The sequence below is a fragment of the Natrix helvetica genome, assembly GCF_964273705.1.
Source record: "Natrix helvetica genome assembly, chromosome: 1".
In the NCBI taxonomy this organism is placed as follows: Eukaryota; Metazoa; Chordata; class Lepidosauria; order Squamata; family Natricidae; genus Natrix; species Natrix helvetica.
The window spans coordinates 136366908-136384793 of NC_138548.1; the positions used below are offsets into that span (position 1 = coordinate 136366908).

General features: G+C 38.9%; 1 protein-coding gene across 6 annotated transcripts in view; it reads left to right on the forward strand.

The window, feature by feature from the left end:
* KALRN (kalirin RhoGEF kinase) overlaps positions 1 to 17886 on the forward strand; it is a 563540-nt gene that overhangs the window by 247602 nt on the left and 298052 nt on the right. For all 6 annotated transcript variants that reach the window (XM_081965421.1, XM_081965415.1, XM_081965417.1 and 3 more), the window contains exon 2: positions 16674 to 16748. In XM_081965421.1, coding sequence (XP_081821547.1) covers positions 16674 to 16748 — 75 coding nt within the window. The remainder of the gene's footprint in view (positions 1 to 16673; positions 16749 to 17886) is intronic.

Here is a 17886-nt window from a genome sequence, read left to right on the forward strand (position 1 = left end):
GTACCTTTAGAAAGATTATTAAATGCAGAGAAGTGAGGCTCTTATATAATGTTAATATTCTTCAATTTCTGCAAAAGCCAAGCTGCACTCAAAAATGCCCATGCAATAAGACAATAACAATTCAATTAGCAATATTTCAGGCAAACTATGAATAAGAAAAGACCAAAATGTCAGGGAATGTGTTAGTAAACTTTAAAAGGCTCAGTATGAGAAAACCAGCTATGTTATGTTAAAATCATCCCCATTTTGCATGCTGAAATGTTGTGATAAAAATACATGGAAGAAATGATTGGTGTTTTGATTCCACATTACACATTGGCGGACAGACATCTGAATCTGAATTTGTTGACAAAGCTTCCCATTGAATGAAAAAGACACTTAACCAGACATGAAGGGAAAAGACAGGAGGAGATAAACAATGGGGCATAGACGTCATTTGCTTTACAAGAACACATTGAACAGATTGTGTCTTAATTTAGAGTATGGAGATTCTGAAGAAAATTGGAGGCCTTAAGATGATCTGAGTTGCCCTCTAATTAGAAATGCTTTTTTTTGCTGTTTGGCATCAACCCCCCTAGAAAACAGATGTTGGAGAAGTCTGCAGCATATTTTGCATTTCAGAAGTGTTTCAGAAGTTATATTTCTGTTTTATATGTGATCCTCGAGAATTCTTTTATGCATGTACTGGGGTATAGTGACTTTGAGAATTCCAGTGCTTTCCCTTTGTGTTGTAGAGAAGGGCGACTTGTGGCAATATCATCATAGAATTTTGTTTGGTTCACATTTTAAAAAAATACTTATTTATATTTCATGTTTCTAGACTGTTCACGTCTCTCAAGGAGGGGCTCTGGGCAGTGTACTGTATAATTTTTTAAGCAAGCTGACATAATTAGCCTTCATCAGATTAATGCAATATTGGAGCAGAGTTTTGATTCAGACTAAGCATTTCTCTGTTTTTAAAGTGCATTTTTAGAGTTAAATATTATGTATCAAAATGAATATACTTATGAAAGTTATATGCCATCCATAGTAAAGTGCGTGTATCATTTATTTAGTCATATTTTTTGTACTGCTGTATTTCCCAAGGACACATGGCGATGTACAGGCAAAATCAAAATGCACTAGAACTACTAAATAAATCAACATAAAACATCAAAACCAATAAATATTAAATTACAACAGAATGAGAAGTAATATAAGTAGGCGTTCAGTGACCAGCTGTCAACCCCAGATGTCCTTCTGAGTAACTCCATCTTCAGAGCTCAGGAACAAAGGTGTCATCTGGATCTCTGGAGGAAGGCTATCCAAGGGGGCGGGCACTGCCCCAGAAAAAAACATTTATGTCTCACTCTCCTTTGAGTATTCTTTGGTTGGGGGGGGGGGACTTTTAGGTTTCTCCCAGACTGGGGAAAGCGGGTGGGGGGGGCAGTTAGGATATGTTTGAAGTAGGGTTTCCTGAGAGCAACCAAGTGCCAAGCCACGTAGGGCTTTATTGGTGAATACCACAATATGACTTGCATCAGAAACCTAAAGCACAAATATTGTGAATTAATAGCAATAGAAATAGCACTTAGACTTATATAACGCTTTATAGTGCTTTACAGCCCTCTCTAAGCGATTTATAGAGTCAGCATATTTCCCCCAACAATCTGGGTCCTCATTTTACTGACCTCGGAAGGATGGAAGGCTGAGTCAACCTTGACCCTGGGGAGATTCAATCTGCCAAACTTCTGGCAGCCGGAGATCAGCAGAAGTAGCCTGCAGTACTGCACTCTAACCACTGTGCTACTGCGGCTCTTAATGCTGGTTGTCCCCTGATAACCTATGGATTATGGCATTTTGTATCAACTGCAGCTTATGAGCAGTCTTCAGAAACTATGCCATATTGAGATTGCTACAATACAGGTAGTCCTCGACTTACAACAGTTCATTTAGTGACTGTTCAGAGTTGCAACAACACTGAAAAAAATGACAATTATGACCATTGCAGCACCCCCATGGTCATGTGCTTTACATTTAGATGCTTGGCTACTGGTTCATATTTATGACAGTTGTAGTGACCTGGGATCACGTTGATCCCCTTTTCGACCTTCTGACAGGCAAAGTCTATGGGAAGGCAAGATTCACTTAACACCTGTGTTACTAATTTAACAACTGCAGTGATTCACTTAACAAATATGGCAAGAAAATTTGCCCCATTTTATGACCTTTCTTGCTACACCTGTTAAGTGGCTCACCACAGCCGATCAGTGTTAGTAACACGGTTGTTAAGCGAATCTGGTTTCCCCATTGATTTTGCTTGTCAAAAGGTTGCAAAAGGTGATCACATGACCTAGAAAGGAATGGTAACTGTCATAAGTATGTACCAGTTGCCAAGTACCTGACTTTTGATCACATGATCATGAGGATGCTACAAAGGTCAGAAGTGTGAAAAACGGTCATGTATTATTTATTTATTTATTATTCGTATTTATAGACCGCCCCCTCTCCCGAAAGGGACTCGGGGCGGTGTACAGTCACTAAAATGCGTTATAAAATACATACATAAAACAGTTAAAAAATTAAATAATTAAATGTCACTATAATTAAATAATTAAATGTCACTATTTCGATGCCATTGTAGCTTGAACGGTCACTGAATGAATTGTAAGTCAAGGACTATACTACAGCAATCTCAATATGTATGGTCTCTGAAGACTACTCATAAGCTGCAGTTGGCACAAAACACCATAAACCATATGTTTTCTGGGGACGACCAGAATTAATTCATAATACTTGTACTTTACGGTCACTAAATGAACTGTTGTTAGTTGATGAGTACCTGTATATGTCTTAGCTCAATAGAACTATAGTTACATAATACTACATGTTGTTGACAATCACACTAATTGTCAAAAATTGGAAATATGTCATCTCTGCCTTTATTTCTAGAAAATGCTTGGTATCCCATATGCTCCTGCCACAGGGGAAGAGTGGCAAAGACTCATGGCCTTCCCAGGGGCCAAGAAGGGCGCAATAGGCATGCCACAGCTAATCGGTATCTGGGAGGTGTGTTTTGTACCAGAACTTGGCACTGAATTCCTGAATGGAGTGACTTGCATTTTCAGCCACTCCTTCCATCCAACTCTTTTCCTGGAGATCTTGCAGTCCTTACACCCTAGATTGCTAGTTCAATCTGTTCAGCACTTGCGCCCCTATTCTTGGTGCACCCAGCAGTATATTAACCATTAAGCAGACTAAGCAAGTGCTTAGGGCACTGGCCCAAGGAGGCACCACAAAGTTGAGAAAGAAAAAAAAACAATGAAGATTTGTACAGTATGTACAAAGGAGTGGGGCATCAAGATTTCTTAGGTTCTTAGGGCATCAGTGAGCCATCATCTGCCACTGGGTGCACCGCAGGGATCAAACTAGCTTTACACCAATTAGCTTGTGGTGCTCAGATTGCTAGCTCTTCCAGACTCCTCTGCCGGTCTCGCCTCGCCTTGTTTTGCAGTGCCTTGCATTTAGCTCCGGCTTCGGCTCTCTGCCCACACGAATGCAGCTAGGTTTTTTCCCCACCAAAGTGGTACCCATTTATCTACTTGCAACATTGTCTGCTTTCTAACTGCTGGGTGGGCAGGAGGTAGGGATTGAGTGATTGGAGCTTAGTCTGTCTCGCATTCCTGGAAAGTTAAGCAAGTGAAACAGATCAATTGGGTGAATTTTGTTAGCCCTTTTGCATTGCTGACTGGTAGGAATTAGCTTCATCTATGTGTTCCTAGGGCTAAATCCATCTTTGGAATTAGTTGACTGAATCAATGGATTCCTTTCTGGTTGTTTTACAACTTGCTAAGCCTTTCTCCATAACAGTCGTAGTGCTATTCATCCCGAAAAAGATTCCAGCATGAAGTTTGTTGTCTCCATTTCCAGTCCCATCTTACTTTTTTTGGTCTCTGTTCCCACACACCTGACTTCCCTTGAGGTAATGGGTAATAAAGTCTAACAGATTGCCTGTGACTTGTGCCAAATAAGGAAGATCACGTTAACAAAGTAGAGCTAAAGGCTGCTTAAAGACATCTCATTGGTGACCTGGGAATGAAATGAATGCAATATCCTGGAATCAGGGCAGGGGAAAAAAATGTTCCCACATGTGTGAAGCATTATTAATGCAAGTGAAAAAAGGCTTCGGGCTTGGGAACGGGTCAAAAAGCTAGTTGGAAGTTCCTGATTAAACAAAATTTTCACATTGATAACTAGTAGCTTTTAAAAAAGAGAGAGATCAATGTTTGATAGTGAGCCACGCTATTATCACTATCCCTATTACAGATTCACAGAAGCTTAAAGCTGTTTTAGTTGTGCAGTGTAACCTGCTGTTAATTCTGGTGCATATTTCAGAGAAAAACAACAGTAACCTTCCAATCGTTCAAGTAACTTTTACTCTCTTGAGATCTATGTTACTATTTATCTTGATTAGTTGCTAATTTGGGAATTCATCTCCCTGGTAAGTCAGTCTCTGGATTTTTTTTTGTCCTACTATAATGTTGCTAGTATGATTTGCTGTTGCTTACTCTCCTCTTGGGGTTTTACAGAAGCATAGATCTCAGTGGATAGGTGAATGTCAGAACTTCAAGCGCAGGCAAATAAATTAAGATGGTCACAGATGCTGATAGAAACAGATTGTAGGTAACTATATTTTCTTTTATCTGCATGTCTGTGTATTTTTAAAACAATGAAAAACAAAGTAAATAGAACCAAATAAGACAAGACAAAGATACAATTTTCAGAAACATGCAAATAACTATAACCATAAACCAGGGGTGAGCAACCATGGCCCTTTTACAATCTGTGGACTTCAATTCCCAGAATTCCTGAGCCAGCATGGTCCCGAATGGTTGGCTCAGAAATTCTGAGAGTTAAAATCTATAAGGTGTCAAAGGGGACAAGGTTTATTGCTATGGTTTCTGCATGTCATCAGTCTAACCGGCTCAGATATTCTTGGAGTTTAAATCCACACATTGTAAAGGGTCCATAGCTGCCATAAACAGTACTGTACTCTGAAGAATAGGAATGTCAACAGTCCACATGTTTTCATTTGTGACATCTTACAAAGCAATATCGTTTTTGTAGCTCCAAGCGCTCTCTGGGAAAAACAAAAAGACCAAACAAGACTTGTCCAGACTATGCAGTATGTAATTTAATCAACAAACAAGTGTCAGGAGTGATTCTAACATGTGATACTTCCTGACCACAAATAGTAGGTAGTGTCCCTCTGAGAGGTCGGGGTTATAAGAAAGATTAATTCTATTAACAAGCTCATTTCTTTGGCTTAAACATCAATACTGTTGATATCTGTACGTTCACAGCCTGTCAGTCTCATCACTACCAAACATTTCACGCGAAGAAAAACTTCTTTGGCAGTCATGCCAACAAGACCTTTCAGAAAAGTAAAAAATCAGGAGAGGAGATGGATGCGTTTCTTTCTATAAAGGCTTCTGCTGGATAAAGATCCACAAAGCAGGAAGTGTCAGAGATAAGCTACCGAGGTTTTTTTTATTTAGGGGGCACAAAATGCTGACCCTGGGACCAGATTTGGCAAAGATCTTGAGGTCTTCAGAAACTTAAACCAGTGTCAAACCTGTGGCCCAGGTCTCAGAAGCGTCATGCCCACCCCGGTTTAGGAGATTGAGGGGGGGAATCGCGATACTCATGTGATGAGTCACGAATTTGACACCCCTTACACTATCCAAATAGGGAAAAGGTTACAGCAAGTGGTGTATAATTAATAAAGTAAGGAGAGGATAGGCAAGCCGGGAGACAATATTAGTTTTGGAAAGATTCTAAGGAATACACACTAAATAGCATCAATCTTTTTTATTTGACAATATATTTTAGGTATAAAGTGAATGTAATCTTTGTCTTAAATGCAACACATGGTTTGATTTGGAGTTATGGCACAGCGGGATTAGCCAATGGTTTGTTTGGTTGCCATGGTTTTAAAATTCATCTAGGAAACTAGTTCAGAGCGAAGCCTGTATGATGCATGTATTTGCTGCACCTCCTCACTGTAAATTCTCCTCTGTTCCGATTGAGAGATAAAGTTTCCTGTCAGTAAGAAAACAGCTTAAATATATATCTGTGAGACAGCACAGTTAAAAGAGAGAGAGAGATTCCAAGAAAAAAGACAATGAAATTTCAGAATACTGTCTGTGGGAAATTCTGGTTTTGTGTGCAGGCCATTGCTTATTTAAAGCTAGGTTGCATGAACAGCAGAAATATATGCCAGTTCTGTGGCTTGTGTCATTTCACTTGGCAGGTAAGGGATTACATGATTTATTTTCTCTTAGCACAACAAACTCGTACCAAATCAAATAGACCAGGCGTCCCCAACTTCAAGGCTCTGGTCCACTATTGGGCCATGGGCCATTTGCAATGGGCCACAAAAGCAGCAGGTGAATGTGGACATGCGTGTGCATAGCTGCACTTGTGCTAGCAGCAGGCACTCTGCTCATGCGCAAAGCTCCATTCCCATGAAACTACCAGTACCTCTGATTCCTAATTTGGGGAATAATAATAAATCAGAATTCACCAAAGTTGTTGTGAACAATTTGCTCAACAAGCTGTTTCATTTGCAAACGCTGGGAAAATATTATCTCAGGGAAATATTGTAGTTTAAAGTGATTAATATTGATCTTGCACACTCAATAACAAATGATGAGAAAATAGTGCGATTGCTGTTGTCACTTCTTAAGGTGCGGACTGGCATTTTGCTGAAAAATACAATATCCTAAAGACAGAAAAGAAATGTAATGCTTATCAATATGGAAAGGGAGATGATGCTACAGATTAGCTACACAGATTAAGAGGAGCTTGGTTGCTATTAAAAATGAGCAGCATGGGGTGGATTTAATAGAGGGAAAAAAATAGAAGACATTAAAAAAGAGTAATGTAGTGGTTCCAGAGAAAGAAGGGCTCTAAAGGCTTAGTTAGATTTGCTTTGTAGATAATTGGAAAAAGAATCATGGTTTTAATGCCAAAATGTATGTGATACTAAATATCCCAAACTGTTTCAAACTGTTTGCCCAGAAAAATCCAGCTACGGCAACACTCCAGAAGACAGGCTAAAGATACAGAAGGATCTTGACAAACTTGAACATTGGGCACTATCTAATAAAGTGAAATTCAATGGTGAAAAAAGTAAGGTTCTACATTTAGGCAAGAAAAACGAAATGCACAGGTACAGTGTAGGTGGTACCTTCTTCAACAGTAGTAACTGTGAGAGGGATCTTGGAGTCCTAGTGAACAACCATTTAAATATGAGCCAGCAGTGTGCAGCAGCTGCCAAAAAAGCCAACACAGTTCTAGGCTACATAAACAGAGGGATAGAATCAAGATCACGTGAAGTGTTAATACCACTTTATAAAGCCTTGGTAAGGCCACACTTTGAATCCTGCAATCAGTTTTGGTCACCACGATGTAGAAAAGATGTGGAGATGCTAGAAAGAATGCAGAGAAGAGCAACAAAGATGATTAGGGAACTGGAGACTAAAACATATGAAGAATGGTTGCAGGAACTGGGTATGTCTAGTTTAATAGAAAGAAGGACTAGGGGAGGCATGATAGCAGTGTTCCAATATCTCAGGGGTTGCCACAAAGAAGAGGGAGTCAAACTGTTTTCCAAGGCACCTGAGGGTAGAACAAGAAGCAATGGGTGGAAACTAATCAAGGAGAGAAGCAACTTAAAACTGAGGAGAAACTTCCTGACAGTTAGAACAATTAATCAGTGGAACATCTTGCCTCCAGAAGTTGTGAATGCCCCAACACTGGAAGTCTTTAAGAAGATGTTGGATAGCCATTTGTCTGGAATGGTATAGGGGTTTGGACTAGAAGACCTCCAAGGTCCCTTTCAACTCTGCTATTGTATTAAACAATGTGTTTTGATGATAATGCAAGGTCTAATGGAGGCCAAGATATTTGGGAGATTCCATATCTCAACCATTTGACTAAAAATAAACTTTAAAATAGGAAATAACCATAATTTCAGTTAAAATTCTAAAACACAACACCCTTATTTAGCACAATTCATTACTTTAAGTGCTAGAGATTCAGAGGATATGTTTGTTACTTGCCAAATAGCAAAAGGGGTGCAAAAATGAACTGACAATCAAAGGAGTAAAAATAACTCTGGCAACCAAGAAATGAATCTAAGAAAGGAGCAAAGGCTGACTCTGGAAATAAAATTTATCAGAGTAATCAAATGTGTTTTTGCTGGAGGAGTAATTAAAAAAAATCTATGAGAAACAAAAGGAACCCTGGCTCGATTTCTAAGCTAAATTGAGATGTTAGAATTATAGCTAAGACAATGAAAGAACAGAAGGGAGTTGTGGATGTAAGTGGAGAAGAAGAAAATACATAAAGCTTACACAAGATTTTAGTGTTGGACTGGATAGGTCCAGGTTCCTATCTACCATCAACTGGAGGATTTTGAGACAGAATGACTGTAGGAAGACAAAAATATGATTTATGCTCTGCTGGTCTCTTGTAGAGAAAAAACGGATCTAAAATAAATTATGAACTCCCAAATTACTTTTTGAGCCTGGTGCACTGTGAATAAAGCCTATTTTGTTAGTTTATATCATGCAACATCAAGGCTAATGAAAAGTGCCCTGATGGCACAGTAGTTAGAATGCAGTATTGCAGACTAATTCTGCTGAATGTCAATAGTTCGATTCACACTGGCTCAAAGTTGATTCAGCCTTCCACCCTCCCAAAGTCGGTAAAATGTTGGGGCAATATGCTGACTCTGTAAATCATTTAGAGAGGGCTGTAAATCATTGTGAAGCAGTATATAAATCTAAGTACTAATTAAGTAATATAACCACTGGCAAAGGTGTTTCATGAAGATAGGCAAGGACCAAAAAAAGAAAAGATATAGCAGCTGCTAATCAATCTCTAGCCTCAGACTTGATTTCGTCCTATTGAACTTCCACTTGAGGACAAACCGAATGCAGTTATAATATTTAGGTCTGTCCTTCCAAAGCAGGGGAGAAGGATGAACAAGGGGGGATGAGTTGACTGCACAACTTGCTTAGTTGTGTTGCTGCCATATTGAAAATCCCTGCGATAATTTCCACTTTAGTAGGGACCCAGTACTGACCCAGTGAATCCTTGCATGCAAATTTGAACAAGGACACATGCCACTAAGTCATTAGCAAATATGTTTGTTTATTGAACATCAGAAAACATCAAACTGATGGAAAATTGTAGGGGGGGGGGAGGGAAGGCAGGTAACTTTTTGATTTTTTGTTAGTTTTTTTTTTACTTTGTTAAAAATTTATTCAATAAAAATATTTTTAAAATTGCTTACATTTGGAATAGGCAGCTATATGAAATCTAATAAATTATTATTATTTATATATGTACAGTATATAAAAATTGCACAATTTTCCAGAACCTCTGGAAACAATACTCAGGTTAATTAGCATGGACAAAGGAAGAGAGCTTTCATTATTCCAACTTGAATTCTTTTTTGTGTATAACAGTAGCAGAATACAGATGGAAAGTAGGACACTAGGTGATTCTTCCTTTCTAATTGCACTATTAAATAAGGAATCCTGAGACTCTGACAGTTTTACAATTGATGCAACAGTTTGTGTTCTGGTATTTCTTTACCTCATTTTTAACCATGCAAATTCTTTACTCTCCATTTTGTCATTTTTCATGAATTCGTTCAGCTAAAGCTGCTAAACTGTCATCCTTAGACAAGGCAAGCTGCGCTTTAATACATAATACCCTTCCCTTTTGTTCCTCCATAGTTCGAATGATAAATTAATGAAATGCCACACTCAGATTAAAACTGGCTTTCTTACCAGAATGACAAGGCAGGTTTTCCACTCAAGGTAAGGAGAGGGTTAAGGTAGTTTGAATGTGCTGATGCAATGACAGGGAAAGCTACAAAAGGTATACACTGAAGAAATGTGTGCATAGAATAGCCAGGTGAAATTAAGTTCATTAATATTTAAAAATATTTTTAAGAGGGCTAAGAGAGACAGAGAGCAAGATGGATTGTGGTTCCATCATGTGGTCTGTATAAAAGGCTGGATTTTAGCATCTGACAATGAAAGTAATTTGTCTGATTTATTCGTGAGCAAGGGCAGCTTATCCCCTGCAAAATCCTTGCTGAAGATAAGCAAGGGCAGGAAAGGTAGGTGGGGAATGTATTGTTGGTTCTACCTGTCCAAAACATATGCATGTATGCAGTACTTGGCAGGCAACTTACCTCAGCAACCAAGAAGGAAACCACTTAATTCCATTTTGCAGAATTAAGAGTACTTTTACTGGTTATGAAAAGATAGCAGCTAAGTAAAGCAAGATCTGAGGCAAAAGTGCGCGAAATCATACATACCAATATGTGACCAAACCCCTTCCACCTGGTAACCCTCACTGTCCAATCTGTAAATCCCTTAGGTGTCATGTGAGTTCCATCTTCAAGGAGCATCATCAGGTTGGTATGCAGGATGGTTGGCCTTGACTGATACCAAGCACTAATCTCCAACATGCACAGTAGACAGTGAGACCAAAACTCCCTTTTTACAATCTCTCCTGTACAAAAACTTCCCCTCCCAAATACCAGCCCCCCCCCCCCCCCCCCCGTTTCAATGGCAGCTGAAAGCAAATAGCGAAACAGAGGCTGACACACTGTATCTTGTTTGAAATGAAATTGCTGTACAGGAAATAATGGGATTAGAAACAGCTGGCCAACATATGGAGATACTGTGATGTAAAATGTTATGCACGTTCATATTTGCAAATCCAAAAATGAAGCCAAGAATCTTTACCAAACTATTTCCTTTGTTGTGATTTCAGTGGTCACATTTGGTTATACGCTCGTATTACTGATTTAAACTTTCCTTCCTTAGTAACAAAAGCAGAATGCATTCTGACAGCTGAGGAATATTTCTTTAGTGACTGCCCATGGAAATTGCCCATCCTCCAAGAGCTTAACATTAAAGGTTTAGAGGAAAGAAACTCTTTGGTATCTAACCATTTTGCTATTTCCTCATGTGGCAAACTGTAGTATGTTTGAAAGAGTTTTTAAAGGATACCATCCAGTGGTGGGTTTCTACCTGTTCGCACCAGTTCTCCCAAACTGGTAGCTCTGCCGTCAAGCAGAGAGTGAACCGTTTCTCTCTTGCTTTGAAAGTGGGCCCGCTCACCCGACCCTCGGTTATACCTACCTTTATTTCAGTTTCTGAAGCCCAGCTGATCAGGGGCGGCCAATTGAATTGCTGCTCCTCAGCTGTTTATTTATTTATTTATTTATTTATTTATTATTTATTTATTTATTTCTTAGATTTTTAGACCGCCCCTCTCCCAGAAAGGGACTCGGGGCGGTGTACAGTCAATACAAATAAAATCGGTCATAATAATAAAATACATTTAAGATACATTTGGAGGGGGAGATAGGCTGTACTAAGAAATAAATATATTCTAATCCTAAAAACATCACAATTAAAACCCCAAACCCAATTAAAATAAAATAAATCCCCGGGAGGTAAAACTAAGAAAGTGCCAGGCCAGCTGATTGAAATAGGTGAGTCTTTAACTTTTGCCGGAAGGAACGGAGGTCGGTGGTAGTTCGAATGTCTGGGGGGAGGTCATTCCAGAGGGTTGGGCCCATCACAGAGAAGGATCTACTCCTAGGCGTCGCCCGCTGGCATTGCCTAGCAGACGGCACCAGGAGGAGCCCCTCCCTGTGTGAGCGGATAGGTCGCAGGGACGTGTGTGGTAGGATGCGATCCTGCAGATAACTAGGTCCTATGCCATGGAGCGCTTTAAAGATGGTGATCAATACCTTGAAACGCACCCGAAAGGCCACAGGTAGCCAGTGCAGCTCGCGCAGGAGAGGTGTTACGTGGGAGTAACGTGTACTTCCCATAATAACCCGCGCGGCTGCGTTCTGAACTAGCTGCAGTCTCCGGATGCGTCCCAAGGGAAGCCCCATGTAGAGGGCATTGCAGTAGTCCAGGCGAGACGTCACCAGCGCATGAGTGACCGTGCGCAGGGCACTCCGGTCCAGTAGGGGGTGCAATTGGCGCACCAGGCGGACCTGGTGGAACGCCCCCCTTGCCACGGCTGCCACATGGTCCTCCATTGACAGCCGGGCATCGAGGAGGACACCCAAGTTGCGCGCCCGCTCCACGGGGGACAGTTGTTCGCCCCCTATGGCCAGCGATGTTTTCCTTGCTTTTCGTACTAGTATCTTTCAAGTGTGCACGCATATGCAGCATGCGTGTGGGGCGCGCAGGCTAGGAATGCCGGTAGGAACCCACCACTGGTACTGTTGTAGAAAATTACGAGACTCTGACCTTGGAATCGAAAGAAGTTGTTTTTATTTGCGCAAAGGTTCAGAGCAATATAGCCAAAGCAACATTTGAACACCCCCTTATGGAGAAACAAGTGCTTATATATTCTTCAAAAGCAGCAAAACACAGAAATGTAACATTAGCGTTGATTGGTTACATGATTCATAGCCCCCTGTTACAATGCTAAAGAAGCTAAATATCTTGCCCCCCTCTCGTGGCTCGAGGTCACAGATGTCTTGCAAAAAGCGTCTTACGTTTCCATCAGTACGTTTGTGGTTAACTCTAAGCTTGAATCCTCTGTCCGAACTTGAGGCAGGTGTGAACTTGAGGTTTGGCATTTGCCATTTCCTTGTTCTTCTACCCATCTAAAAGCAATCTTTTATAGCTGTCTTTTATGTCCTGCCTCACTTTATGTCCTGCCCCATTTTATGTCCTGCCTCAGTACCATCCAGCTGTTTGATATAAAGAAAACATGAATTATATAGGATATATCCCAAAAAAGTCAGACCTATAGGCTAAACACAATAGGTTTTATTAATTATTTTTTCCCCAGAGAAAATGGTGCTATACTTAAGAATGTTCAAAGGTCATGCGTCAAATAAGGAAGGAGGCGTTCAGAAAAAATGGCAACCAATTTGAATATTTAAAATAATTTATACAATATAATTATATATATAATTTATATAATACAGCGCATTGTCTACAGGGCCTGACTTTGTCTTTAAGGCATGATGTTTGGTATATATTATGTTATATATTATGTATTATGCTTTCATGGATTTCCACTTCCAACTTTCTGCCTTTGAAAACAACACAATGTCTAGAGTTTAAGTCGATTGGTCTTTTCCCATCACTTCTCTGTCTATCAGGCTAATCTTGAACTGAGTTCTTGCTCAAGACATGAGAGCAGCTCTATTAAAAGATAAGAGAGCAACCTGAAATTCATGCGTGTGCCAAAGATGATTGATAAATTATATAAACTAAATATAATTTAAAATTTTATGCCATTCATCTCCCCCACAAGGTGACTCTGGGCACTTACAAGTTATAAAACAAGTAAAAAAAAGATTAAAATATTAAAACATTGAAAACTTAGAATATTTAAAAAATATTTAAATATTTTTAAAAAACTGTACTAAAACCAGAAACTAAGTGAGCTAGGAGATGAACAGGGTGAGGATGAGGTCTTCTTATCCTGTCAGCTACCTCCAGCAGTGAGCAACTCCCTTGGGGTCCCAGGCCAGCCAGCAAACTCAGGTTTTGATACCCTTCCAGAAGGCCAAAAGGGAGGGGGCAGTTCTTACCTCCAGTGGCAGAGTGTTCCACAAGGATGGAGCCCCAGCAGAAAAGGCTCTTCTCCTTGACACTGCCTGTTTCAATTTCTTAGTGAATGGGATTTGTTGCAAGTTTCTTCTGCCGGCATGAGTGGGGTAGGATTGTCCCATTGGGGAGAAATGTCTTCTCTGATACCCTGGACCCATATATTCATGTTTATCCATTGGAATGGTCATTATTTTGAATCCAGTCCCACAACATTGCAACGACAAGGGGCCACAAAGAGGAAAATTGGGGTTGATACAATAGTTGTATGAAATTATTATTTTTAATATTGCTCCATTTACTCAGTGAACTCCATAAATGAATCACATTAGTTTGCTGATGCCCTTTGGATGGGTATATTTATCCATAATGGTTTTTCCTAGCAATTGGCTTTAAAAAAGAAAAAAAGAAATCTCAAAGAATTGGTGTTAAGAGGCCATCTTTTAGAGCTCTAAGTGATACTGTGTAATAATTAAGAAACGGGGGGAAATGCAGGGGTTTAACATAAAAACCACAATTATGGATGTTTCAGATACTCAAGGCAATTTGACAAATTCAGTATGAATTCGGATGCAATTTGCCACTGCAGAGTTAGCGGTTGCATCTAGGTTGTAGCTTTGTATCTACTTTTACAAGTAATCCTCGACTTATGTCCACAACTGAGCCCAAAATTTCTGTTGCTAAGTGAGACATTTGTTAAGCGAGTTTTGCTCCATTTTACAACTTTTCTTGTCACAGTTGTTAAGTGAATCACGGCAGTTGTTAAGTTAGTAACATGGTTGTTAAGTGAATCTGGCTTCCCCATTGACTTTGCTTGTCAGAAGGTCTCAAAAGGTGATCAAATGATCCTGAGACACTACAACTTGTCATAAGTATGAATTAGTTGCCAAGCATCTGACCATAGGGACGCTGCAATAGTCGTAAGTGTGAATAATGGTCATAACTCACTTTTTTCGTGTAACGTTGAACAGCCACTAAATGAAATGTTGTAAGTTGAGAACTATCTGTACACAGCTTTAAAAATTGTGGGAAAATGTATCATTTTTTAAAAGAAGTTGCATAAAGGTAGCACAAGCATACTTGAGAAGAATGTGATTGTTTTCTTCTTCTCTGCTGGCCTTCAGTAATAAATCATCATTCTAACCACTTCTCTTTAGAAACAGAAAAAGAGCACAGGTTAGCTACTGTTGGGAAAACTCTTTAGAGGGAAAGACTTCATTACAGTGAACACAAAATGGCTTCTCATCCAGTGGCGTATCTTCTGCTTAGCATTGCTTGGCTTTAGTGCTAGCAAATTATAGGTTCCTTTGTCTGCCATAACTGTTGTTGTCCTGATGGTGTAGGTGGAATTTCAACTGAATAGTTATTATATTGTGTGAGGGGAACGTGAATTGCATTCACTCTTCACTGTACCATGGCAACCAAAATTTTGTCCTCCCTCTACTCGTAACCAACAGCTGAGCTGCCTCAAGCCAGCCTAGAAATGACTCATGCACCTTGGCAGAAAGCAGACAGGCTTCTTGTTTGGGAAAGACAGGAAGTCTGAACTTCGTTGGGTTTCTAGGGAGGATAAAGTGATGATTTATTAGTCTATTGAAGAATGAATGAAGAGGAAGCTGCCAAGGCCCAATCAGTAGTAACTACCATATGGCATTTTACTTTCCTTTGATGATCGTGTTTGAAATGTAAAAAATCATAAACCATAGTTCTTATTTGTAGCATTTATGCAAGGATCTACTTGTACAGGTAGTCCTCGACTTACAACAGTTCATTTAGTGACTGTTCAAAATTACAACGGCAACACCATTTTTCGCAGTTGCAACCTTCATGGCATCCCCATGATCCTGTGATCAAAATTCAGATCCTTGGCAACTGGTTCATATTTACGGCCGTTGCTGTATCCTAAGGACATGTGATCCCCTTTTGTGACCTTCTGACAAGCAAAGTCAACGGGGAAACCAGATTCATTTAACAATCAAATTACTAACTTATACTAACTGTGGTGATTCAGTTAACAACTCAGGCAAGAAAGGTCGTAAAATGAGGTAAAACTCACTTAACAAATGTCTCACTTAACCACAGAAATTTTGAGCTCAGTTGTGGTTGTAAGTTGAGGACTACCTCTACTGCAGTGGGAACACTTTGAAACTAGGTGATATATGGTGCAGAGAAGCTGTTTGGGGAATGAAGTTCAGATGTTTACCAGAAAGAAAGAGAGTTGTATTTTTAACAGTCTTCCTATATAGAACTCTTGCCTTTGTTTATTCCCTGCTTCCTTGCACATCCAACGTAATTTCTGCAGAATATGCATATTAAATATTATGCATTTTCAGGGATGTATGCGCAGGTTTAAGATTTATCCCTCTGATTCTCAAATTTGGAATTTCAGATGTGTTGAAATAAAAGCATGCAATTGGAAAAGTTCTAGGGACCGCAATTAACTTTAATATATATTTTTTGTATTTTTGAAATTGTTTTAATTTTTTTAATGACGTTGCCAACATGCTACTTCAGCAGATGGACAATACCTTAACTGTCTTTTACTGATTCTAGAAGTTAAAGAAGATTAACCTTGAATGGGATATCATCAGAGTTGTAGCTTTGAGTGATATTTTTTTTAAAAAAACGTAGAGAAGAATGATCTGCCATTTCCTGGCAATAAAATTGCATGGATACAATCACCAGGAATCAGTCTTCAACTGGAGGCATTTTTACTCTCTATTGCTTATATTTCAGCCTAAGATACTATAACAGTAGGATGGAAAATGAAAAAAAAAACCACCACTAATTTCCTACTGTAGTCTGATCATGCAGAATGCTTCATGGATAAAATGATAGGTTTTTCTTTAGAAGAAAATTGCAGTGGGTCAAATTTTTTAGGTCATCACATCTTTTCAATCCCAAAGTGTAGAAATTCACTTTCTATTGATTTGGTAGATGAAATAAGGTCAAAAGGTGGAATATCTTTTAACTGAATATTGCTCTTTTCTTTTTCCCTTCATTTTTTTGTAGGATCTTTCCGCAATGATGGCTTGAAAGCTGCTGATGTCCTTCCCATACTAAAGGAAAAGGTGGCCTTTGTTTCAGGTAAGTTCACAGTGTTTTCATTTTCATTCTGAAGTTTAATTAATACTAGCAAAAATTAGTTTTGTTTTGTTTCCGAGTTTTTCAAGATATTGGAAAACAGTCACCTATTGATTGGATTTAAATAATGTTTTAACAAGTAGAATCCCAAGGGTACCTTTTAAGATATGTTGTACTGGTATATTTTAATACATTTTCAACTCTGTTTATAATTTATTTTCCTTGATTCCTCGCCTCCTTGAGAACAATTTCTTCATGAAAAGATGGATATGAATTAAATGAATAGGGTCTGATGTTCAATTTTTACCATCTCTACTTATGATTCAAACAAAAATCCTGTTTGTGGAACTCAAGTTACTTTTTGTATTTCAACTCCCATTAGTCCAAGCTTGGTCAAAAGCAATATATATGGCAACTGTCATCCAAAGCATCTAGCTGATCTCTTGGTTATCTGCCCCATTGTCAATGAAAATGGGGTACAAGGATAGAATCTGGCTTAATATAAGATATCTTCCTAAACAGACATTGAATGATTATCTATCTGCAATTTCTTGGTTGTTGGATTTAAAATAATGAGTTGTTTTAAACTTGTGCAATGACTTTTGTATTTCTCTATAATTTAGCATCATGACATATGGTTCTACATGTAGCTAAAATTAATTAGAATTTCTGCAAACCTCACATTTGTTTTCAATGCTAAATTAAAATAAACTGGTTGGGCTATAGTTTAATAACAGAATAGCAACATATTGAAAACTGCACCACACTCTCACATTGTATCTGTAAGATAAACTTCCTTCTGTTTTGAATGCTTGAAAATTAGAAATAATACAATCAAAAAATAAGCGGTAAGTATCAAGAAGTCAAGTCAGAAGAGAGATGACAGGATTCCAGTGGGGTAAGATAATAAAGATGAAAAAGCAAGGAAATGCTGATTCTTAAACAAAAACCAAAATGTCTTAAAGACACATTATTCCCATTGTTGGGTGATCAAATACAGAAGATGATCAAATGCTTGCACCTTTAATTATAGTGTGAGTAAGAAGGGAAAGCAGTTTCCAGACATAATTCAAAGTGTGGGTTATGATTTATAAAACTCACATGACTTTTGAGCAGGTTATTTGAAAGATTATATTCTTTC